At 41.4% G+C, this 24738-nt stretch overlaps 3 protein-coding genes and 1 pseudogene across 6 annotated transcripts; 2 read left to right on the forward strand and 2 right to left on the reverse strand.

Annotated features, from left to right (window-relative positions):
• Positions 1-1871: 1871 nt before the first annotated feature.
• On the reverse strand, positions 1872-6494 carry LOC115688100 (O-fucosyltransferase 15-like). The gene is made up of 10 exons (XM_030613841.2): positions 5699-6494; positions 4994-5086; positions 4787-4886; positions 4527-4588; positions 4330-4418; positions 3717-3837; positions 3478-3621; positions 2991-3322; positions 2597-2837; positions 1872-2407 (listed from the first exon to the last, which is right to left on the reverse strand). The coding sequence occupies exons 1-10, from the start codon at positions 6131-6133 to the stop codon at positions 2102-2104; spliced, it is 1923 nt and encodes a 640-aa protein (XP_030469701.2). The 5' UTR covers positions 6134-6494; the 3' UTR covers positions 1872-2101.
• Positions 6495-7403: 909 nt separating this feature from the next.
• LOC115688086 (uncharacterized) lies at positions 7404-14641 on the forward strand. 4 transcript variants are annotated; one of them, XM_056316090.1, is made up of 16 exons: positions 7404-7705; positions 7938-8053; positions 8216-8306; positions 8404-8530; positions 8628-8811; positions 9068-9212; positions 9289-9379; positions 9919-9977; positions 10049-10126; positions 10596-10679; positions 11659-11840; positions 12692-12820; positions 13056-13128; positions 13254-13339; positions 14090-14174; positions 14296-14556. In XM_056316090.1, the coding sequence occupies exons 2-16, from the start codon at positions 7995-7997 to the stop codon at positions 14308-14310; spliced, it is 1488 nt and encodes a 495-aa protein (XP_056172065.1). In that variant the 5' UTR covers positions 7404-7705; positions 7938-7994; the 3' UTR covers positions 14311-14556. The 4 variants fall into 4 exon arrangements, with proteins under 4 accessions (XP_056172065.1, XP_056172062.1, XP_056172063.1 ...); XM_056316087.1 differs by having other exon boundaries at positions 7404-7691; XM_056316088.1 differs by having other exon boundaries at positions 7405-7691; positions 8637-8811.
• A 556-nt stretch (positions 14642-15197) lies between these two features.
• LOC115688087 (chaperonin-like RBCX protein 1, chloroplastic) lies at positions 15198-17035 on the reverse strand. The gene is made up of 6 exons (XM_030613824.2): positions 16800-17035; positions 16610-16704; positions 16065-16182; positions 15841-15857; positions 15689-15751; positions 15198-15593 (listed from the first exon to the last, which is right to left on the reverse strand). Exons 1-6 carry the CDS (start codon positions 16948-16950, stop codon positions 15513-15515), a joined length of 525 nt encoding a protein of 174 aa, XP_030469684.2. The 5' UTR covers positions 16951-17035; the 3' UTR covers positions 15198-15512.
• A 2033-nt stretch (positions 17036-19068) lies between these two features.
• On the forward strand, positions 19069-24491 carry LOC115688034 (chitin elicitor receptor kinase 1-like; annotated as a pseudogene).
• Positions 24492-24738: the final 247 nt, after the last annotated feature.

Consider the following 24738-nt stretch of genomic DNA (forward strand, 5'->3'; position numbering starts at 1 on the left):
GTCTTCCTTGAAGCGGTAATCGTCATTGAGCTCGTATTATTTTGACACCTATCCTTCTCGAGGCAGTAATCGTCATCGAGCTCATATTGTCTTGACACCTGTCCTCTTGAGGCAGTAACCATCATCGAGCTCGTATTGTCTTGACACCCGTCCTTTTCAGGATGATAACGGTCGTCGAGTTCTTCCTGGCTTGACACCTGTCCTCCTGAAGTAGGAACCGTCGTTGAGCTCTTCCTAGCTTGACACCTGTCTTTGTCGGGATGATAACCGTCATCAAGTTCCTCCTGGCTTGATACTTGTCCTCCTGAAGCAGGAACCGTTGTCAAGCTCTTCCTGGCTTGACATCTATCCTCCTGAGGCAGGAACCGTCGTCGAGCTCTTCCTGGCTTGACATATGTCCTTTTCCTTGTCGACTTCCTCGATGACAATTTTCGTCGACAACTTCGGCACTCGCTCTCAACCTCTCTTAATTTCAAATTTCCCGCCGGTATCTCTCAGTGTTTGTTAGCTGTGAACCGTTTCGTACGGGCTACGTCATCCTTTGACGTTTATTATTTTATTTATTTTGGTTGTCGACAAACTAATCAATTATAGGTGTCAACACCTGTCAACTTTTCTGTTCAGATGGAATCATCACGACAGTTTTCTCAAGACGATCAGCTAGTCGCCAATAGCTTAAGCAGACTCCTGGAGAAAACCACGTTACATGTTTATGATTGTCATCTCTCCGACCAGTTCAGGAATATAGAATCCCACCACAACAGCAACTCGGCGACCTTGAAGTGCACCTACTTTCCCAATCATGGACATTTAACTCAGTCATCTCGGCTTCTCTCACCAACTTCATCACCATAATGCAAGCTATCCTCGAGGAACTTACCCATCACAGAAGTGTCAAAAACTGAGTCTTGGGCATCCATGGCTATTGGCTTCTAGTTCTCAACTCCTGTCCATTCCTATAAATCTCAAACCTTCCGTGTATTATAAAATCTTGTACTTTTGCTTCCTGGTTTCTATCTCACTGTGCTTGCTATAGCATGAGATCTCTGTTCACAGGAATTCCTTATAGCTGCATTGGGTTGCTCCTTGTCGCCTTAACTTTTGGAGAACGTGCTGAGTGAGAGTCAAGTCTCGTTTCATTCATGAACGAAGTGTACGTGAGTCGCTGACTCGATTAAAGTAAGTTGATTGTTCAGGACATTGTTGCTGTAGTAAAATCATTGTTTAGTGTTCACCACCAATCTTTGAATTCCATAGAAAGCATAGCAGATCTCCTACTTTGCTAATATAAACCATCCCATCCTGTTCTGACCGATCTTGACCAGACGATAGTCATTAAAGCTCTACCCTCTGCATCTAGTCGGACTCACAATGAAGTGAACTTGCCGGATTTCAGTTATACCGTTTTGGGTTCACCTTCAACTTCTCCACATTTAAGTACATGCTGAAGTACAAATAATATGTATCTGATGATCCTTGACCTTAAATGAGCAAAGCCATCTCCATTTGCATCCTGTGGATCGTTCAGCCATTTATATACTACCCTTCCATCATGTTTCAGGATTGGATATTTTCTTCTTCAAAATGTGCCGTCTCCAACCAATTTTAGTACCTTAAGTTTACTAGAATACTTTGGGTGAACGCCTCATGTTTGGTACAAACCGTGATTTTTCGTGAATCAGTAAGTCTATTAACAAAGAAGAGCCAAGAGACAAGTGTGCTCGCCTCAGATCCTGGATTTCAATCAAATATTCGGAGAGATGAAGAGATGAACGGCTATCTCTAAAGTTACACGAGCTGATACCTTAATAAGCATAAAGCCGAAAACCAGAAAGAGAAAAGAGGTTCGTTTGCATAAATAATAGCACGAATTGGGCAAAAGAAGTTGGATTTTATGGGGTGAAAGAATGATGACAATGCTATCATCTCCAAAAATGTAATGTTTGAAGATCTCTCTAAGGAACTTTCTCGTCAGCTGTCAATCCTCAGCTGATCTGATGACTGCTTATGGTTGTTACAACATTCAATTAAATTAGCATGTGAAAAAGAATGTTAAAACAATAAACAGCTAACAATCAACAGACCCTACTTGAATATATTATCATATAAGGCACATACACTCCTTGCAGCGCGGGAACCGGTAAATACTCCTTGCCACTGGCCTCTTTTGAACATGTTTAGTTTGCCTCACTGCTTTCCTCACCCTTTGTTCAAACACGCGCCATTCTATTGTATTGTTCTTCGTAAAGATGTCTGCGAGTCTTCGCTTGTTTGGCCTTATTGTCGGCATCTTTCCTCCACCGTAATATATCCGGTAACCAGAGACCAAGGATGATAGCTGACTCCCTGAGTCCGTCATGGCAAAGGCATCCGCTGCGGTGCAGACTATGAAGTCCAAAGCAGCTAACTGCAGAAATTCGAATAATTACAGGGAAAGGCAACAAACAATCGGACAAACAATAGATGCGACAGAGCTTAGTCCATAATCAGTGCATTTTTCTCAAGCCGTCCCATGAAAATGAAAAGAAGAGAAAGAACATGTAGAGAAAGCTAATGAAATCAAGCTAGAGGTGACTACTTCACGCAGACTATATACCTGAGACGAAAAATTCTTGAAAGGTTCCAGTTCACTTGCTGAAAGAAGAGTCTCCTTGGTGACCAAATTAGGATACAAGCTGTTCAAAGCAACCAACCTGGACCTCCCCCCATATATATTTGCTCCAGCGACATATGCGTATGTTTTTCTTTTAAAACCAAGAGCGGCTAGCATAAGTACCGCTTCTTCAGGTGTCAAAGGGCACAAGCCTTCTTCCCTTAGAGCAGCAGGAGAAGGCAACCTGTCTCGACAAACAGTTTAGTCAGTCAATGAGAATGGCCATTCTAACCAAAAGGAAAATGCTAGACTTTTTCCCCATACAGAAAACCAGGAAAGCGCCATCTAAAAACTAAAGGAAATAAAAATTTACTGCAGGATGCGAAATTACTCATACTTCGAGGTCTTCTTTAGAAGAGTCAATGCAGGGAAATGGACTTCGCGGAATGCCTCCAATTCTTGTCTCTCTTCTTCGCCACCACCAAATTCACACAGGGAATGAGCTACCATGTCGATTTCGAACCTCAGGTGCAGAGCAAGATACTTAGAAGCTTTCCCAGAATGACCTCCCTTTTCTTTCAGCATTGACTCTGCATAAGGACCGACAAGATAGTGATCTAGCAATCCAGGTTGTGGACGCTGTCGTACTCTCTGAAGAAGCAAAGCGCTGGTTTCTTGTATCTTTGGGACAAACTGGAGAGCGTGAAAATTACATCTGCAACGAAGTCTCTAGATGAAGTTTCCTCAATTAGGAAGAGCAAGCATAAAGAAGGAAACAAGAAAAAATAAAGAAAGATTGACTTTCACACAGCATGCTAAAACTTTTAAAAAAGAACCCTCCTAGGGTCATGCTACGATAACCATGTCCAAGCTTAAACTATTACCTGCAATTGAAATGGTATGGGGTCAAATGCCAGACGATTTCCAAATCCAAGGAAATGGACAACTCTAGTCTGGATCAGAATAGGAAGAATATTCTTCACATAAAAACTTGGTTTTGATTCCTTTCTGATATCAGTATCTGTAATCTGAAAAAATGCCCACGTAATTAGCACCACCAAAGATGAAGCCACACAATGCTAATTATAAAGCCCTTGGCATTGTTTTAAAGCGAGAAACTCACAAGGCTGCCAACTGCCTCCAAGTCTAATGATCGTAGCTCTTCAGGGAGCTCCTTCACTATCCGAATATCAGGAGTCAAGTAGTTAATAAAGTGCTCCTCCTGATAGATATCGCTGAATTGACTATAATGGAATTGAAGGGTTACTTTCCGAAGAGAAAGATACAGGATTGAGAAGCAAATATCTGACAAAGAAATGCATATTGTGCAAATGTTGAGCCTACTAAACTTTCAGACTTAACAGCATAGATGATCAACATTCACCATGGATATCAACAACAAATCAACACCAGAAGGATACTATCTTGACACCCTAATAGACGATGATCTGTATAATGTGTACCCTCCACTACAGTTTCACTTCAACAAAGTTATCTCCTAAGATGGGAAATAACATCATCTAGAAGAAACAGGTAATGTGATGAGTTCCTATCGAAGAATCTAAGATGACGGAAACTGATAATGAAATGTCACCTAAATAGCAAAGGCTTCGAATCAATATCTTAACCAAACTATCAGTTTCAGCTAGTTATTAACCACAATGATCACATAGGACTGCGTAGATTGAAGGAAAGTAACTTGCAGACAACGAATGAAAGAGATGGTAGCAAGTTACCTAACATCTTTCCAGACACTGCTGTATAAAAATCGTGGAACAACGAGAGTTGCATTGAGTAATCTTGCAATAACAACAGCATTACAGACCTGCTTAGAATCAACTAGAGAATTTAGTAAACAAAAGACACAAGCTACTACAATTTGGCCATCACTGGAATTAGAGTAGTGTCACAATTTAGTAGAGGGATTACTTACAGCTACTCTCTGCTGGTTCATTCCACCATTTGCAGTGACCATTATGTATCCATTGTTTCCACCTGTAGAAGTAGAGATATGTAATTATGCCTCTAGTAGATGGCCCAAGCATTGTTCACAGTTTATTTTTCTTGATGGTACGCTAATTGTTTCCATGTACACAAAGAAGAAGACATCACCATCATCCACATTTACAACCTCTCCATTCCGGTGCACACAACCAATGTATCTGCACACACACACACACACACACAGCTTACCACTCGGTTTCCAGTTACGTTGATCTGAACAAGGTTTCCATGCAGAAGCTGGAACAAATGGTTCCCGCCATAAGTCTTTTGGCTCAGGTTTGTTATGACCCTGTTTGACATAACCAAGAGGACACGTGACAAAGCTACCGTCAGATGATTAAGCTCTCCCCTCTCCGAAGGCCAAACTGACAAAGTATAAAGATAGTGCAATTGTACCTCTGCCAAGGCATGGGCAGCCCAAGCCAACAACCTTCCATACACACCCCTCCAAGGTTTCACTCGTTTCCGGATACTTTTCACATCTCCCTTCTGATAAAAGTGAACAGGATCAATAGACTAAAACGTTGATCTCTGTATATTGCCATCTAGATGCAAATCTTAGCTGCACAAGTTATATTTTACCAAACTAAGGCAAGCTTCCTCTTCGTTGAACAAAACAAAAGATTTTCAATATTGAGTCAACTCCCAGGCACTTTCAGAGTATTGGCTTCCCTCCAACAACAATAACTTTTTACTTTGGTGAATTATCCTTACGTATCAAGAGACCACACTTGTGAGCCAGTTAGCACAAATGCAATGCAAATTCTTGGACAACAACACTGGACCTTGACAGAATCAAATATCACACTAATATAGCGACCAAGGTTCATGGTACTACTTCCCTCAATGGTTCAATAATTAATGCCAGCCCACTTACGAGGTCTAAAGAAGAATTTATCCATTAAACACTACAAAAGATTCGTCCACGTCCATCCGTGGCATTAGGAAGATGTCAAAGCTGTTCCATTCAAATCTTCCCAGCATTTCCCTTTTAGCGCGACACATCTAATGAAAAGCTTCACAACCATGGAATGATTTTATATAATCCACCAAACAAAATTCTTCCGAAGAATTGAATCACAACAGCAGCAGAAGGCATACCTTGATACGAAATGAAACTGCAGAAGACGAATTCCCTGCAACTCCACCTTGAATGCTAACCTTGTGATCTTGCAAGCTCAAGAACATCAACCAATTCACCAAGAGAAAACAAACCATCAACCCAATCACGAAAACAACCCCCCTTCTCTGGTACCACCTTCTCGCCATCTTCCTCTTCGCCCTCTGCTGAGTTTTCGAGCGCTCCTTATCACGTCCCCACAGGAACTCCAAAGCTTCCATCTTTACGCAAGAAAACGAGGACCCATTACCGCAAGAGAGGTCGGGGCTCGAGAACCGGCTCGGCTGGGGCCCGCTCGGCTCGGCGGGGCCGCTCCTCGGGGACCTGGGGTGGAGCGAGCCGGCCCGGAAATCGGCCGAGCCGGGCTGGCTTTCTTCACCGGGTTTATCATTGATTACCCCGTTCGACTTTTCCATCTCATACTTTTGGATCTGGGATGATCGAAGCAAATGGGTCCTTTGCCGAGACTTGAAGGATTCGGCTTTTTCGGAGAACTGGGTCTTCTTATCTAGGACAAGATGGTCAACAGATGGGGGTGGTGTCTTGAGTTACAAGGATCTGGTCTCAAAACAACATCATCAGTATGCTGCGTGTGTGATTTGAGAATATGGCAAATTGCCGAACGAGGAATTTTTCCTTTCGTTTTTGGTTTCTTGAGTGGAGGTGGGGGGTCTCTTTGGAAATTGGATTCAGCTGGACGTCTGATCGGTTTTCTTTCGTTGTCTGAAAATCTGCGTTCTTTATTGTCTGCTTGGTGACGCAGGGTAATAGACACGCGAGCACGGAGAGTTGAGACAGTCTCATCAAAGGCAACGAACTCGCAACGAAAAGTAGGGAAGCAATATAACTTATTAGAGTCTTGCACAAATGTCACGATAAATAGTGCCATAATTTTTTTTTTATCACTTTAACTTGATGGTTTATAAAAGACATTCATTCGAGTGTCGTCATTTTTTAAAAACGTTCATTTGAGTTTCAATAATCTGTCACTTAGCACTCAATTGAATGCGTAGTAAAGATCACGCTGACCAATGTGTAGATAGTGTAATGGCACCACGACGGCGCATGCCATGGTCGCCATTTGGTGGCTAAGAATGCAAAGGCGAGCAAGCATTTTTACCATCAATCAACTATAGGACAAGTGAAAAAAATTTGTTTTCTCATGGCTCATTGATGGGTAATGAATTTCAAAAGCGAATTCAAAATCATTAAAATTCATATTGTTAACGTTGATCTTTCCACTACTCTTAACTTCCGGTTAAGTATACTCAAGAAAGGGTGAAGTTGGTGAGGCGATTGGATTTGCTCTTCATGAATTTGAGATGTAGCTTTGTCTCATGCTATTGTATATCACTACATGCCAGTGCTCGGATGCGATAACCGACATTTTTCCGTATTATTTTTGTTCAATCCTTTTTGAAAAGAAAAAGAAAGATGGATCTACTTTACAAATTAAACATATGAATTTAGGGAAAACATGTGATTCACGACAAATTCGGTAGTCGCAATTACAGAAATACAAAATCATGAATAGTTAAAATAAACCAATTGTCATTACTCAATGTGGTACGATTCCACTAATAAACGGCAATGACTAGTTGCGCTTCACATTTTAGGGTGTCAAGTGCAACATTTCTCAAAATTCGGGAGCAAAAATGCAAACTTTCCAAGAAAGAAGAACATTGCCACGCAGAGAGAGAGAGAGACAGAGAGAGAGAGAGTCATATCACCGGATGATCGCAATGGCATTTGTAGGAGACGACGTGTGAACAGACAGATGCTCTGTTCCAAGAAAGTCCGAATCCTTTGCGCTCGTTGTTGAAGCATACCCATCAAGAATACCCTTTTCACATGTAGCAGCAGTTGCAATCAAGACCACCCAACAGCATGAACAAGAAGGGGTTGGCCATCTTGATGAGAGCCAGGATGAGGCCCAGTGATTCCAGCAGCAAGATCTCTCTTTCCCCTCTCGCTGTAATCACTTCCCAGTCTTTCTCTCATGTTGAGGTTCTTTTGATGTTTCTTGGGACGTGTCTGGATTTCCCATTTCAGTATTGTCGCAGCGACCTCTGGCGATGCTGCATTTCTTGATTGTTGGACATGGAATTCTCAGTTTGTCGGGAAAAGTTGATCTTTTTCTTTTCCTTTGTTTCTTTTTTGGTTTCGGAGTGATTGGAGAAGATGATGAAGCTGTTCTCTTTTGAATTGATTACGCAACAGGAGAAATTGAACCGGGCGACACCTGATAGTCAAGCAAATCAATCCGGTGGAAGTGACATGGAACCTGCTTCAGATAAAGGAAATGATCAGACCAACTTCTCATGCCAAAATAAAAGGTTTTCTGATAATTCTCTTTGTTAAAGAAAATAAAGAAATGGTTTTGCGTCTACTTTTTTGGACCCCACTTGGTGGGATGAGGTTCAGTTTTTGGTTGTCGAGGTCGTTGTTGAGTTCTTCAACCTGGGTTGAAGAGATAGTGTTGTGAATTTTACGGACAGGGCGTTTGAGCTTGTGAAGGAGTCGATGCACTCGGCAATATCGATGAACAAAACAGAGGTTTTGGATGCTGTGCTCAATGATTTCACGGAGGTGGGATGAGTGGTTTGACCGATTGTTAATCAAATTTGCAAGGCAATATACAGTTATACTTTTCGGGTTCTCACAGTGTCAAAAATGAAAAATGTAGGGTTATGTTAGCCTTTCTGGAGAAAGCCGTAAGGCGTTGTTGCTTTTGCTTGCCAAAGAGTATGATCTCAATAGAGCACAAGTGCGGGAATTGATAAAGCAGTATCTCGGACTTGAGCTTCCAAAAGGTTAGAAATTTGGTTTGCATGTGTCTATCAGTAATCATCATTCTTGTATGTGCTCTTGTTGGGAAATTAGCGATTGTTTGGAACTTTGACATTTTAGCTGATGCAGCTGAAGAGGGTAATGTTGTGGAGGAAAGCTTGCTTTCTCCGTTCTATCGTATAGAGAGAAACTTGAGACATGCTCTTAAGCCAACATATGAAGTTCTTTTTGAGAGATTGAACACGCATCCTGGAGGGTTGAAGTTCTTGTCTATCCTTCGAGCTGATATACTGTCGATTCTCGCGTAAGGTTATGGTTCATATTACATAAATGATTTGGTTATATATGGCCACGACAGCTTCTAATCTTTTGGTGAAGTCGATTCTTTCACATTGTTTATGGACGTCCGTACTGTATTGAGCAGTAAAATAGCACTTTTTACTATTTAAATTTTCTAATTTGTGATTAATTGTGAAGTACATGCATTTATATAAAAAGGACAAGTGCTTCAGGCCTAATTGGGGATCTGATTTTGATTGGAATAATCTTCATAAAAACAGAGAGGAAAATATACCATCCCTGCGAGCACTGGATTCCTATTTGAAGGAGAAACTTGGCACGTGGCTTAGTCCTGCTGCTTTAGAGCTTCATCAAATCACATGGGATTATCCTGCTTCTTTGCTAGAAAAGATTGTGGCCTACGAGGTTTGTTCTCTTATTCTTTTCCTACCTCTGGAGTGTGATGGTTAAGGGCCTTTCTGAGTTATTTTTTTCACTACAGGCTGTGCATCCTATCAGCAATCTTCTAGATCTTAAGAGAAGGTTGGGCGTGGGACGTCGTTGTTTTGGATATTTACATCCAGCAATACCTGGTTAGATCTTCAACTTTCGATGCTTCCTATCAATGCTCATCCTTTTTTATGCACTTATTTGCCAGTTGTGTGTTTTTTCTCATGTTCCTTGGCCGTTACAAAATAATAGCTAGCACTGAACAGTACATATGATTTCATAAGTTGGAATTTACTTTGCTAGCCCTTTTAAGGTATCTCCTTGTTAAGTATGCCCAATCGGCAGTACAGAATATGAAAGTGCATTGCTGGACTACATTTTGATGTAATTACAATACAGCTCCCTTCACAGCTGGTTTTGCCGGGGTGTCTAAGAGTCAAAGGTTGTCAATTCGACCATCAAATGATGTTTATTTCTTTGGGTGGCTTGGTTTCTTAATAAGTTGGTTGCAATTCACATCTTCCTTGAGCCCCGTTCTATTCCCAAGCATTTTAGCATCACGTACTTACATTTTTATGATCTCCAACCTCCAAATGAGATAACTTCCACAAATGCATGAAATTTGAGTTTCCGGGTGTAAGGAACACTAGAGTGATTGCTCCTGCATGTAATCTTTTTGCAGGAGAACCTCTCATATTCATTGAAGTTGCACTTTTGAAAACTGTGGCTCAGACAATACAGGCATGTCGTACATGATGTGAATTTTCTAATTGTCAGAGATCTCTATATTTAACTCTTTCATTGGACGACAGGAGGTTTTGTGGGATGATCCTCCCATACTTGAGCATGAAGCAACATGCGCATTGTTTTACTCTATATCGTCAACTCAGGTTGGCTTATACATTCCTTAGTTTTCGCTTATATGAAATATAGAAATCATAAAGCACGTGATTGTCAATATTTATACTTATCAACAGGATTTATTGGATTGCTTACAAATTTTAGATCATGTTTACCTCAATACTGTCCTTTGTAGCATGTAATCTGGATCTATCTGGATGCCTGAATTTAGCAATTAGAATCTGCCAGTGGGAGTTTATGGCTTTTCAGTTAAACTGTAAACTACCATGCTTCAAGTTTGCGCTATCGAAACGAGAAAAGTTTGGAAATAGATAATTTTGAACTCAAGCAGTTGTATAATTGTTGGTGCTGGGGATTGTCCAAGCAGCCATGAGTCATGCATATGATGAAATACACCTATGGTGGTTCAATGACTACACTAGTATCTACTGTTTTTATGGCCGAATTCAAAAGATGCTTTTACATGCCTAATAGTATGCACACATGGAAATGTTGCAGCCTGGTTTGACAGGGATCAACCTTGGAAAGTTTCTTATTAAACGAGTCATCACACTGGTGAAACGAGACATGCCTCAAATTTCTGTGAGTATTTCCAGTATCAGTTAGAACTTGCATACATGTGTTGTATGAGAGAGTGTTTGCTTATTCTTCAATATGTAGGACTGAGAAGTTGAGTGACCAATGTTTTATGCTGCTTATTTGTTTGCTGTTTTGTTATATGTTAAGCGATACCTAGTTTTCAGACTCTTTAACTTGGGTTTAATTGGTTTAGAGAAGAAAGCTCAGTCGATTAATTCCATGACTACTTTAGACTTGCTATCAAGTTCTTTTTTGGCCCCATTACTGACAAAATGAAGATATTGCTCGGTTTGTTTCGCCTTCATAAATTTCTGGCTTTTACAATCTTTTGTGTGAGAAGTCATTTACCAATTCACCTTAGTCTGTAATAGTTAGAAACTATGATACGAAGTTTATGAAGGTCCTTCACTGGCATTGGATAGGAATCTCTTACTCATGATTGGCACAACAGTTCAAAAAGGGGTTACAATGCCGTGAGTAGAGTTACTTGTTAGTAGTCTGACATTAAGTGAGCTTGAGCCACATTTTAATTAATATATGAGATAGTATTAGAGTTCACGGCATAGGGGTTTTGATGCACTTTCATGCAAGCCCAGGAACCATCTCCATTCCATAATCAAAAGTATTTTTTTTCTTTCTAATTTAGACAGTCAAGAGTAGCCAACATCAGTTATTTTTTTTATCTTCAATGGACTGGCAAATAAAGAAACATTCCTGTGGAAAGCAGTTTTATGCTAATTTCTGACAGTCCATATCAGATAAGTTCCAAATCCTAATATTTCATTTTTTATATTTCTCTCTGAATAGTGCCACCATTAATGAACCTCAAAATAGCAAAAAAGAAAGATCATGATTCTTAACCATGTTCTTTAGAACTTAAATTTCTTGAAAGCTTTTGCCTCCCTCTGATGCTCAGTTTTATGATTTTTCCCCTGAAATGTTCTTCAACTGCCTCGTGAAGCTTGTCACTTTTCCCATGTAGATATTTGCTACTCTCAGCCCAATCCCAGGGTACATGCAATGGCTACTCTCTAAGTTGGCATCTCAATTAAAGCTGGCCGAAACAGATGATGCCACACGTACATCATCTGATCAATCTGGCTCATCATTCTGCGAAAATATACTTGAACCAGAAGAGGAAAGGGCGCTCTTGAAATTGTCTGAGTAAGCCTTTTCTTCTATTATATCATAAGCTTTTGGTGCGCTCAATTCCCGGTTCATGAAACTTTGAGAGTAATCTTGTTGAGCTTCCTCTGATCATTTTGTGCGTATGATGAAACACCACGCGTCTGTCATCACCTAGTTACCTTAAGTACTGTTTCGAAGCACGATGTGTGGGCTCGATCGATCAATTTTTTTTTTTTGTATTATGGATCATACACATGGGTTGGTCCCAAGTATAGACTGTTCATGTTTAAAACAGCTTGGAGGAGCTTATCTCACGATTTATGTCCCGTAAGTACTATTTTATACAATGGTAAATTGACCCAGAGCTTGAGATTTAAGACTAGAAGATGGACCAATTGTCTGTGCAGTTGAGCAGGGATTGATCAAGGATGTGGTATCATTTCTTGTGATTAAGATTTCGACTCATCGTCTACTTAGTACTTGACATGTTATGCAACAGTAGATAATAGAAAGATTTAAACCTTGGAGTTCCTCCATGGTTAAATTACTTTCTGCCTCTTAATTGCAAATATTTAGTTAACTAGTCAATCATAGCTCTGCGCTATATTTAAAGGACGAATGTTCTGGAGGCCTTATATGATCTACGGAAATCTCTTTTTCTGTTGGATAAAGTTGTTGCTAGTCTCGGTCCATCCCTGATAAAACTTATTCAGTGTCTTCTTTTTTGTGAGCATTTTAGTTGCTTATCTGAGATCTTTTTCCTGAATCAACAGATTGTGATTGGTAATGTCCTTTTCAGAATAAATAGCTGTTCTTGGTCAGTTTCTCCTCCATGTTCATATAAATTGTTGTGTGCCACAAGGTGAACTCTTTGGGTCGGGTTGCAGGGAATACAAAGCAATGAAAAATGGAATGGAAGTGATGTTTAATTTGCTGACCACAAATGACTACACATGGGCCAACTCACCTGAAATGGTTTCAGTATTGAAGCCTCCACTCATGCGGCTCTGTGCCAGGTAAAATTTTTTCTCTCCAAACTCGAGTATGTGCCTGGTGTGTTAGTAAAATCAATTTTATGGTGGAAACAAGTATCACATAGTATTGCTGAACAATATTGATTTGCAAAATGTAACAGTGAGTCAAGTTCTGGTATTGGGTGAAGTGCTATTACCTGCCATTCAATTTCAATTTCTGTGCAGATGATAGTGGCAATGTATATAAAATATATGAAAGTTGGTTGAATGACTGCAGGTACCTTTTGCAAGAGAAAAAGAGAGGCAAGGCATTAGACTCTGTGGCCAATTTTCACTTGCAAAATGGAGCGGTAAACTGTTCAAACTTAAATCTTTCGTTCTAAAAGTTAAAATTTCTAAATGATCTAGAAAAATAAACATTCAAAATTTTCTATTAACTTGCTCTTTCCTATTTTTTTCCTCAATTGGGGAACAGATGGTTGAAAGAATAAATTGGATGGCAGATCGGTCAGAGAAAGGACAGCGACAAAGTGCTGGCATCATGGTAAACTATGTGTATAGGTAATTGTCTCAAACCGATGTCCCTGAAAGTTTTTGTGTCAAATGAGCAGTTCAAGGATGAGGAAGCGTAGCTGAGACATTGTCTCGGCACCTGAATAATAAAACCAGGCTTCTCTCCAGATTTTGCCTATGCCAAGGGGTGCAAGCAAGTCAAGCTACTTGTGAGCTACTCGTGCTCGACTTTTTCACCTATTCAAGATTGGCTCCATTTTTTTCGAGCTCACGTCGAGTTCAACTAGCTTGAGTAGCTTGTCGAGCTGAGTTCAAGCTTAAAGATACTTGACTTTATTGGGCCGCGAGCCTCATTGAGTAGCCCATTAATTTTACTATGTAATTATCCTTTCACCATTTATTATTATTTTAAGCACAAATAAAAAGGGTGAGTGCTAGTATTCTGAGCCAAGTCAAGTTTGACCAAGCTCAGAAAAATAATGTTGAGTTTTATATACTTAAAATTGAGTCAAGCCGAGTTGAGCTCGATTATCTCGAGTTCAAGCTTGACAAGAAGTACTCGATCAAGCTCAAGTTGAGCTTTGAGATTATGAGTTGAGTTGAGTTGAGCTTTGAGCCTGGCACTATGTCGGCTTCACTCAACTCGATGCACTCCTCAATCTAGATGAAACGGTATAAAGTGCGAAACACATAAAAAAGGGTCACACTTGCTTATATCAACTTGTTGTCATGTGTCGAGTTCAGTATTTTTTATTTGGTCTTCATTTTAAGAAGATGATGTGAAGTTATCAACTGCAGGCTGGAGAACATTGAGGAAAATGCTCAGTCATATTTCAGTACAGGGCAAATACATTCCTCAGATGACATCCTTGAATATGTAAAGGTAGTATTCATTTTCCTTGGACTATCATGATTCTATGCATTTATCAGCATTGAGAGCTCGAGGTTGGCACTAAGCTTTCCTCTTCCCCGTCTGCTTATTTTGTGGATCTGCTTGTCTATAGGGGGTGGAGGTATGAATAATGCAGCTGGGAAGGTTGCATAGTAATCCAAGTAAGTTGTTTTTGCGCATCCGAAGGAGAATATGAGCGAGCTTAGTTATGCAAGAGCATTGCTCATCACAATCAACTCACAGGGATGGTAGCAACATATAACTCCGGAAGCAATACCGTAATTTAGGTGTTCTATGGTATTTCTCATTGTATTCAAACCATTAATGGAGGTTTAAGATATGACCTTTTAAAGCATGTTCATTTTCTCATGAATGTCCTGCCTGTCCTTGAGAAACTAGCAATTGGACGAGAGGAGTCCATACATCATATTAATTGCATACGAAAAGACAATATCTCATCCAACTGAGTTGACTTGAGTGGACGATATGACATTCTTTGGGAGCATCGAAGAATTTCTCGAGAAAGCAATTTATCGTTCTAAAAGAGGAATGTCATGATAAAAGAGACTGAAAAAAGATCTGGGAATATCCAGGGAAGAATCTTCTTCCAAGTAGCCTTGTTACATTTGAGAAAACAATGTCATTTTCGTCGTCCGATATTTTACGACTTTGGACAGATTGCACCCTTTCATTTCTTTGGATGGTTCTTCAAAGTAGAAGCATCTCCTTTTCAAATTGAGACAGAAACTTCGAGTTTCTACGATGTACCATTTGAAAACTCCTTTTCAAATGGTACATTGTAGTTCTCACATCGTAGACCCCGCCCCAACTCTATCTTGAAGATGGTGCATAGGTAGTCTCTGAGGAGGCGAGCGAAGCCGCCGATCCCAAGGCTGCTCTTCCAAAATATTCATATTGCTTTATTAGGTAGTAGATGCGTTGTTAGATTCAGAGAAGTTTGAGGTACTTAACAAGTACCATTATGGGTTTGATGAAGACACTGATCTCCCAAGCTTCGGAAACTCTTATGGCACTAATTCAATTAATACATCAAATCGTCTCGAAAGAACTTGCGCCGGTTACTTTCTTGGAAGCAGAAGTAGCTCACTTTCAACCACATATGCAGAGAGATGGCGGGATCGATATCCCTCCATGATACAAGCTCTGTCGGACTTTATCGTAGGAGAAAGGAAAGTTCTCACATATGAATCTTCATCTATTGATCTCCTTCTATGCAAAGTTGAAATCGCTATACAATATAGTACGATGGCAACGAACCGAACTGCGTGTATGGCCTAAAAGCACACATGAAACGGACCAGAAAACCGATCACTTCCCTCTCTCTGTTTCCGCATGACTAGTTTCCAACACGTACTCCCTCATGAGCCTTGTGTTAGCTTCATCCATCACCTGCCAATTGAACAATCACCACCCCCATGAATCATCGAAATCAAACAGGCCTCCGAAATGGGAAAGTTGTACATAAGAAGAACATCGCCTTTTACCTTAGAAGCTACTCGTCTCAGGTTATCCCACTCGAAATCTTGCTTGCAATATGCCGATCGAACCTGGAACATCGCGCAAGTCGATTAAGTAAATAGATGTTGTAAACAATGAAATAGGAAGAAGGAAAGGAAAGAAGAGAGCATCGGCTTACCTCTAAAATGCGCAAAGCTTCGCAGTTTGGAAGACAAACCATGATTCACCAGAACCAAAGCTCAAGTCAAGTTCAATATCATTAGCAGGAAAGACAAAACACAGTCTTACATTACATTCGATGTTAGAATCATCGGCTTCCTTAGAGTTCGAGTTAAATAACGTCGGCGAGAAGATAAATTTCCATAACAGATTAATCCAGAGGGATATAAGGAAGAAACTAACCTAAGCTCTGGTGCCTTGAGGATTCTCTCATCAAGTCGGCGCAGAATTTGTCCCCGTCGTTCAAAGAGTGCCGGCTCAAAAACTCTGCCAGCTCCTCGTACGCTTCGCGGTTATAGGTCTGCTCTGGGAAATCAACAGTAACAGATAAAATTGGCCCAAACATACATGGCACTTCACAAAATTGCTACAGTGCTGTGTAGTAGTGGCTATGTTCATTCGTGTCAGCCTATGTTTTGTGCCACAAGACAGCAACAGACGCCGGATTTTTGTTCAAAGTGCACACCCTTGCACATAATTCAGCAGTTCTGATAGTTTTAAAGCTCTTGAAAGTTCATAATTGCCTTAAAAACATGAACCTGGATAGATCCAAGCAACCACTTATCCATGCACACACACTTGGTAGTTGTTACAGCCCTCGAGTTGAGCCGACACCATTGTTAATCTATCGAAAAATTAGAACAAGCACGGTTCACTGATAAGACCATCCGGCATCAGTCAAAATTCTCACGCCTCAAGGTGGTAAAGCAAATAGAAAGCAAAAGAACCTCAAGCTGCGCGCTGACGATCCTGACGGCGATATAAGTGAAGAACTTGTGCAGATGGTTTGCCGCTTTCTTCTCCGGCGATGCTTCTCCAAACCCTGCAATGCGAATTCATCAATATACTGATCAAACGACTGATCGAGAGAGAGAGAAAAGGCAGAGAGATGGAGAGAGCATGCGAAACGGTACTTACCGGGGACGTACATCTTGTGGCAACGGATGCGAGCGGGGTGAGAGCTCCGACGCTTGAAGAGCGACGAAGCGGGACGGGCTTCGTGTCTGTCGGGTCTCCGAGAAAGCAGGGAGAGGCTCCGAGAAAACGGCAGGATCGTGCAGGACTCCATGGCTGGTCTGGAGCTCAAAAAAGCTTGGAGCCTTTCGTTATCTTGGCGTGTGATTTTGTAATGAAGCTGCCAATGCAAATATCTGCAGTGGCCTTTGCGGAACATATCTTCGAGTGCACACGTGGAAGGGCTTGAGCGGTGTTCCTCACGTGCCAGGAGGACCTGCTGGTGTTGACTCAATAGCAATAAAAGCCTACTCATTCCATAAGACTGCCATGCCCCCTGCTATGCCTATTGGGGTTCACCGCAAAACTTTTCTGAAAGTGTTCTTGTTCTTGATTTTTAGTATCCATTAAGAATAGCACACTCTTGAGCCATGAGGGCTTTAATGGCTTGGATTGTCAGGGGTGTGCAATTCCAGCATATAAGCTTCATTTGTAATCCCGTGACTTATTAGGGCCAGCCACCAGAGCCCGTCTTTAGTCCACTGCTACCATTTGGAACACGAGTTTTCAGCAATTAAATTTAATCAAGTAATGACTAACTAGAAATCTGAGGTTCATAAGGGTTATATCTTCTAACCTTCTTGCTGTCTGGAATTTTTTTGCCCTCTGAATTCTTTCTTTTGAAACTCTTCTGGGCCATGGGTCGAGTGAAGCACCCTGATTTGGACAGGGGTTGAAATATGAGTGGAAGGATCTGAGTCATTTGCCTGTCATGCATTACTGAGTAGATTTCCTCAAGAACTATACCATTTTCCTTTTCTTTCTGACTGTTGTTTGGCTGCTTTTGTGGGCTGGATTCACCTCTGTCATAAGGCACAATTTGTCCCGAATGCACTGGAGTTTTCGAGATGAATTCATTTTCAATATTTTCTTCATCCTTTCTTACATGAAACAACTTCCAGTAGGGACTATATTCACGAACCTCTGACTTGAGCAACTGGCCAAAAAGGCATTCATTTTCTGAGGAAAAACTATCCTCATTATAAGCCACCTCTTAAAAGTATTTGGTATAGTGTCCCATATTTCCGCAGGAATAGCATTAACGGGGAAGTCTCTCGCACTTACAATCTAGTCATGGTTTCTTCCCTTCATTGCTAGTTATGATTCCGCATTTTAATGGGGATGATAGATCTAGAGTAACTCTCGCCCTCTCCGATTTTAATGGAGGCAAAACCCTTAGCTTCAACCTTCACTTCGGAAACAAAGCCAATATTATACGCAGCTCGGCGAACCGCTTCCTCTGAAATCCATTTGAGGAGAGAGCCCATGGATTTGAACCCAAAAAGTGCAGGAGTTAAACTCATAGCCATAAGGAAGGGTGTTTGGTTCTCATGACTTCAGCTATAACAGATGATTAGCAAAGGACCAAGGCCCAAACTCCACCACCCTTGTTTTTTTTGGCAGCCTCAGAATCGAAGGTAAAAGCAAACACACCTGGTTTCCATTTGGGTGAATGCTACATTTTCAATTCTCCAACCTTTCCTCATGGTGTTTTGGAAAGCTTGGAAGTTAACCAAAGAGAGTGGGTCTACATTCCTTCAATTTGTCCTTTGATACCACACCAGCCATAAACGTAATGCCATTCGCAGCTCAGCTTCGTCTTCTTCATCCATTAGTTTCTGGGCGATTGACTGCAGGACTCTTGACAAGATGAAACTTGATTCCCATTCACTCTCTACGATCTTGAGCACATCGTTCTTCCAGTTTTTTATTCCTCATGGTTAGGTATCAAACCCAAGATTTGTTCTTCATCAATCGGTACAAAGATTTTAGATTCGTTCTTGTCATGCTTTAATAAGCAAAACATCACTTGGTGGAGTTGAACATGAGCAGAATAGTTCATTTCGCAAATCACGTGAGGCATTAAACTGAAAAAACAAAAACCAGGCGCTCACCCGATGGGTAAATCCTGATTTTCTCGAACATTCAACGGTTCGACCGTCGACTAAAACTGTAATGCATTTTTCATAATCCCATCCTATTGATAGAAGGATTGTTTTATTAGATCCTTAACACAATTAAAAAAATGTGATAAACAGAATTAATCACAATTCAAAAAATGCAGTGGCCTACATGACATAACTTGAAAAATCTTCCGGGCCACCATAACGTTTGAACTATCATACGAGAACAGGTCATTCTTACATGATGCATGGCCAAGAAGATTATTAGAATAATATAGATGCATCGTCTTGGACGGTATCAATCATTGGAAAGTCCCATGATTCCTTGAATTATATTTTATCAAATCCGAGGAGAGTGTGTGTGCGGTTGAAACATCAGATTTCAGAGCGAATCATCGACCAAGGTGACGACAAACATCACCTGAACCTGCTGACCCTTGACCACCTTCTCTTTCCTCTGTATCTAGACCTTCATTCCTCACGGGTCAACTCATCCCAACTCGGTGGACTCACCCCCACTCAGATGCTAGTGCTCCCCGAGCTCAAAGCTTCCCTCGCTCCGCTAAGATGATCGGAGCACGATCGTCGGCGAAAACGACACCGACCCGGTTCGTGATACTAGCCTTCCAACTCGTTTTGATCCTCTGTTTCGGAGCTGAGGCCAAGTGCAGGCATGGCTGCGAGCTGGCCGTCGCGTCGTACTACGTGTGGGAGGCGTCGAACCTCACTTACATCAGCAACCTCTTCAACAGGCCAGTCGCCGAGGTCTGGCGCTACAACCCCAGCGTCTCCGGCGGGGACGCCGTCGCCGCCAGGACGCGGGTCAACGTGCCCTTCGCCTGCGACTGCCTGAACGGCGACTTCCTCGGCCACACCTTCACGTACGTGACCCAGTCGGACGACACGTACTATGGGGTCGCCATGTTCAAGTACTCCAATTTGACGACCGTGGAGTGGATGCTCCGGGTCAACGGGTATGACCCCTCCCATATACCGGACGGTGCCGTGATAAACGTGACGGTGAACTGCACGTGCGGGGAACCTCGTGTGTCCAGGAGCTACGGAGCGTTTGTGACATACCCGCTCCGGCCGGGGGACAACTTGGCGGGGTTGGCGGTGGAGTCGGGCCTGCCCACCCGGTTGCTGGAGCTGTACAACCCGGGTTCAGACTTTAGTGGAGGGACGGGGCTGGTGTTTGTGCCGGCTAAAGGTTGTACCTTTATTTGATCTTTTGAATTATGAAAATATTCGTATTATTCATGGACTACGGTAAAATTCATTTTAATCAAGATGATAACCATTTCCCATGAAATGACTTGACAGTTGCTGTAAAAGGCGATATTGTTCAATGGATGGAAAACAGGTAACATCTAATAGATTGGAGAGTGTCGAGTGGACCGAGTACATATGTGCCGAATTCGTCCTAGCCGTGAGGCCATGTGTGTCTCATGTGGTGTCCACGCAATCGAATAGTGTGGGTAAAAACCGAGTTTACATGCATCCGAAGCGCCCCAGAAAAGCAACGCGGTTTAAGTCTCATGAATTCCTGACAAAAATTCTCATCGTGACATGCCATTTCGTCTGCAATATCTCCTTTTCCACATATGTTGACTGAAATGCACGGCCATGAATATCCATATTATAAGCTGACTGAGAAAAGCTTGGGACTTATTTGTGTTTGACATTGGAAAAGCTCAGCCGAACCCATTAACATGTCTCTCAGCAATAAGTCCTAGAAAACAAGTCTCTGCATTTTCCATTTCGGTCGCGTTCTGGGTCACATGACAAATAAATGGAAGACTTTTAACATTTGTGAAATGTAGCCTATGCTGAGTATATAATTCACCAAAACGAAAATGATGTTGGGAAGTGAAGAATGTTCGATTGCTGATACTGATTGAACTCGAAGCGAGAAAAAGGCTTAGAGATTATAGGATCTCCTATAGTGTTGTGGTATGATATGATCGTATGACTATAAGGAGAGTGCACTCTCTTCTTTATTAAGGTTTTGGTTTTCATCCTCAGTTTCTCATTAAGTTGTACCTGACACTATTTCGCATGAATTTTGCAGATCCAAGTGGGAACTACCCTCCATTGAAGTTAAGGTGAGTCCCAGTATCACAGTCTGAGAGAATGAATATAGAGCTTCATTACGATGTTTTCTTAGTTTCTCATAGATAATCTGAAGTTCCCGTTCTCTCTTTTGCAGACGAGGTTGTTGGATCTTTTATGAGCATTGCTTCCCTTATTGTAGCCTTGATCTCTAATTGCTTGAGGTCAAATGTCAGGATAGGCCTTAGTTCATCCTGCAAGTAACACTGGGTCTAATTTTGATCAGGAATCTCGAGCAAAGCCATCGCTGGCATAGTAATTGCAGGGGTAGCTGCGTTTGCATTGGCCGATTTTTGTTTCTGCACCGGTTTTTACCGAAAGAAGAAGGTGGTGGAGGCATTGACTCTTTTGAAAGCATCTGATGAGAGTTACTTCGAGCACGGACAAGGTCTTAATTCTGGTTCCAATTGATCATCTCACTAGAAACAGCAAATGCTACGTCACTAATTAGATCATATTTGTCACGGCTTTCTTATCTGTAAGCGCCGAGTTTTGTGTGATCCTTGACTATGTATTCTCAATAACATGTGGATCTAGGTTCAGAAGGAAAACCTTTGGAATCGGAACTTGTTGCTGGTGCTTCTCGTAAGCTCCCAGGTATCACGGTATACCGATCTGTAGAGTTCTCATATGAGGAACTAGCCCGGGCTACAAATGGCTTTAGTGGGGCTACTGTGATAGGGAGAGGTGGCTTCGGATCTGTCTACTATGCCGAACTGAGAGGCGAGGTTTGTTGCTCGCTCCCAAATCATTCTCACAAATTAAGTAGCAGGGAAAAAGCTGACCCAAAATGTGAAAAGCGTTCTGAAAAACATAAAATATTCAGCAACAATAGGAAACCAGAAATTAAGGAACAGCAAGTTGAGAGTGGCGAGAGTCGTGAGACTGAACACTTTAATGAAAGCTGGTGATGATAGCACTGATGTTAGACGTGAGAGTAAATACAGATAGAACGTTAAGCGAAATTTGTGTTTCTTAACTCTACTAAAGTGCTGGATGGGTTATTTCCCTTCCTCTCTTTCTGATTTTAGTTACGCTTCTGGTCTCATTTGATGAAGTTACAATCCTTTGTGACTAGTTATACGTGATGGTTTTCGTGAATCACCCATGAGACTTTACCATCACTTATTTTTCAATTCTTCTAGGGGGATTTTGAATGTGAGACTGATTGCCTGTGTTTCTTTGACAAGAGAAAAGGCTGATTTTGTGAAGCTGAAATGCAGAAAACTGCTATCAAGAAGATGGATATGCATGCATCAAAGGAATTCCTTGCGGAATTGAAGGTTCTGACCCGTGTTCATCACTTGAACTTGGTATGAGCTTTTCCTTCAATTGATCATTTCATGAACTCGGTACTTCGAAATTCGTCTGCTAAATGGTAAGGGGTGGGGGGGTGGGGTGGGGGAGGAGCGTGGGCGCTCACTCACTTTCTCCTTAAATGTATTCGAGTAGTTCCATGATTAAGATAGCAACTACTGCACCGGTTGAAGCAGATCTAATGTCAGTAAATGGGATTAATCCTTGGAATTCATGCAGTGATTATCTGGTAGAGAGATTTCACTCTCGTCTGTGTATATCCTGTTCTAGCTACCGGGAGGTGGACTTTCAACTATAAAAATCGACACGAACTTGACATCACCATATGAACATTAAGAATAGTTACTTCAAGAGTTCAATCGTCGTAGTCAGTGAATAGTAGTAAAATTACTTAGCCCGTGATGAGGAAAATACAGAAAGCTCCCGGTCTGCTTGACGTCGAATGATGATGCTCTATGAAGCAGAATGTTTAGTCATTACTAAGTAACATGCTTATATATATGCACTCAAAATATTTTACAGGTACGCTTAATAGGGTACTGTATTGAAGGTTCCTTGTTCTTGGTCTACGAGTTCCTCGAAAATGGGAGCTTATGTCAACATTTGCGAAGCTCAAGTGAGATGATCCTCCAGATTCATTTGGATCGGACATCTTCTACTTTTTATTTTCTTCTTATAACCTCCTTCTCTTCAACAGAGAATAAGCCATTGCTGTGGTCGGCTAGAATGAACATTGCCTTGGATTCTGCGAGAGGACTTGAGTATATCCACGAGAACACTGTCCCGGTTTACATACATAGGGACATCAAATCGGCGAACATTCTGATAGACAGAGACTTTCGGGGGAAGGTTTTAAAATTTCCCTACTCCAAGTGTATTTGTAACATGAAATTCTCTCTACCGTTGAAGCATTACCATGTCTACAGGTTGCCGATTTCGGTTTATCAAAACTGACCGAGTACGGAAGCGCTTCTTTACACACTCATCTTGTGGGTACCTTTGGATATATGCCGCCAGAGTAAGACTTACTTTCAAGTTATTCATGTTTATTAGAAACATTCGCAAATTTCATCATTTGAGAGGGCCAAAGATTGATGACGCCAGATTTGCTAACGTTATTGCTGGCTGAAATTTCTGTGATTCTGAGGTTAGAGTGGATTTCACCGGCAATGCTTTTGTGCAGGTATGCTCAATATGGTGATGTCTCCCCCAAAGTAGATGTATATGCTTTTGGCGTTGTGCTCTATGAACTCATATCTGCCAAACAAGCTGTTGTAAAGATGAATGGATCTGCAAGTGAAGCAAAAGGACTTGTTGCTTTGGTTGGTCCTCTTTAACTCGCGCCCTCATTTCTCTCTTATATTCTAACAGGAGTAACGTCCTAACCATCATAACAGCTTTTCTTGCACTGAATGTAACTAATGTCTTGCAGTTTGAGGATGTTCTAAATCAGCCTAATCCAAAAGATAGCCTCTGTAAACTCGTCGACCCCAGGCTGGGTGACAATTACCCACTGGACTCTGTTTATAAGGTACTATGGTAGCGTTAGACAAAGCGTTTTTCCCAAAAGGTTAAATTGTTAGGAAACGGGCTGTTAGCTAATTCCTAAACAGTTCTTTAGCTGATGATAATGGAGAAAGGTATTCTATGGAATTTGACATAGGCTTAGTTGGAGGACTCAACTATATCAATAGAATGATGGTCCACATACTCAAAAAGCTTTCTCAAGTGTTTGCATTGCAGATGGCCACCCTTGCTAAGGCATGCACCCAAGAAAATCCTCAACTTCGACCGACCATGAGGTCGGTAGTGGTGGCGCTGACGACACTTTCTTCTGGGACATTGGTTCCTTCTGTGAAGCCCATTCCTCCGTCAGTCTAATGTCAGGAAGGTAGTAGCTAGAGAGGCATCTTAAAGAAAAACATGCTTCATAAACACAAGCCCCAACTTGGCGTGCTGTTGGAATGAACTGTCCTCTGTGGGCATCGTATCGAGCAGCATAGGCTAAGTCCCTTTTCCTGCCTTTATCTTTGTCTCCGGATCAAATGTAGCTCAAAAAGCGGAAGTTCGAGATGCAACTTAGAGAAGCATAAGCTATATTGCTCAGATCAGGATCACAGACTATATTAAGTAGGATGATATTGGCTTGGCCTGAAGAGACTAAAGGTCAATAATGTTTCCATATATCTGTCAATAGGTGTTTATGCAGTAGAAAGGTAGCAGAATATATGATTGCTCTACTTTATTCATCTTGGCACTCAGCAGTTTTATTGTAAGCTTCTCGCATTTTAATTGTTAGTCGTCAGGAAAATCATGTACTGCAAATTTTCTCTTGAAATAAGATTATTTCTTCGTGTTCTCTATCAGTCGATGAAACTGATATTTGGCCAAAAAGAATCAATAAAACCAATGTAAAACGGCTAAAAACGTTTGGTTTTGCCTATTCTTTGTGAACTTTGTTCCACAAGTCACCAATGTTGTGGACTTCAGCTATTGTGAAAAAAAAAGGG

The sequence above is a fragment of the Syzygium oleosum genome, unplaced genomic scaffold, assembly GCF_021117445.2.
Source record: "Syzygium oleosum isolate NSW1041296 unplaced genomic scaffold, Sole_v2.1 Sole_v2.11, whole genome shotgun sequence".
NCBI classification, from domain to species: domain Eukaryota; kingdom Viridiplantae; phylum Streptophyta; class Magnoliopsida; order Myrtales; family Myrtaceae; genus Syzygium; species Syzygium oleosum.

What these genes read in the sequence shown, in the direction of transcription:
- LOC115688086 (XM_056316087.1), top strand. Translation starts at nt 7,605, where the DNA reads ATGAACAAGAAGGGGTTGGCCATCTTGATGAGAGCCAGGATGAGGCCC. An exon ending in CTCATGCGGCTCTGTGCCAG is followed by an intron (nt 12,821 to 13,055) that starts GTAAAATTTTTT and finishes GAATGACTGCAG; the next exon opens with GTACCTTTTGCAAGAGAAAA. An exon ending in TTCACTTGCAAAATGGAGCG is followed by an intron (nt 13,129 to 13,253) that starts GTAAACTGTTCA and finishes ATTGGGGAACAG; the next exon opens with ATGGTTGAAAGAATAAATTG.
- LOC115688100 (XM_030613841.2), bottom strand. Translation starts at nt 6,133, where the DNA reads ATGGAAAAGTCGAACGGGGTAATCAATGATAAACCCGGTGAAGAAAGC. An exon ending in CAGTTTCATTTCGTATCAAG is followed by an intron (nt 5,087 to 5,698) that starts GTATGCCTTCTG and finishes CACTTTTATCAG; the next exon opens with AAGGGAGATGTGAAAAGTAT. An exon ending in TGGAGGCAGTTGGCAGCCTT is followed by an intron (nt 3,622 to 3,716) that starts GTGAGTTTCTCG and finishes GCATTTTTTCAG; the next exon opens with ATTACAGATACTGATATCAG.
- LOC115688087 (XM_030613824.2), bottom strand. Translation starts at nt 16,950, where the DNA reads ATGGAGTCCTGCACGATCCTGCCGTTTTCTCGGAGCCTCTCCCTGCTT. An exon ending in TCGTCAGCGCGCAGCTTGAG is followed by an intron (nt 16,183 to 16,609) that starts GTTCTTTTGCTT and finishes TTCCCAGAGCAG; the next exon opens with ACCTATAACCGCGAAGCGTA. An exon ending in TGAGACGAGTAGCTTCTAAG is followed by an intron (nt 15,594 to 15,688) that starts GTAAAAGGCGAT and finishes TTCAATTGGCAG; the next exon opens with GTGATGGATGAAGCTAACAC.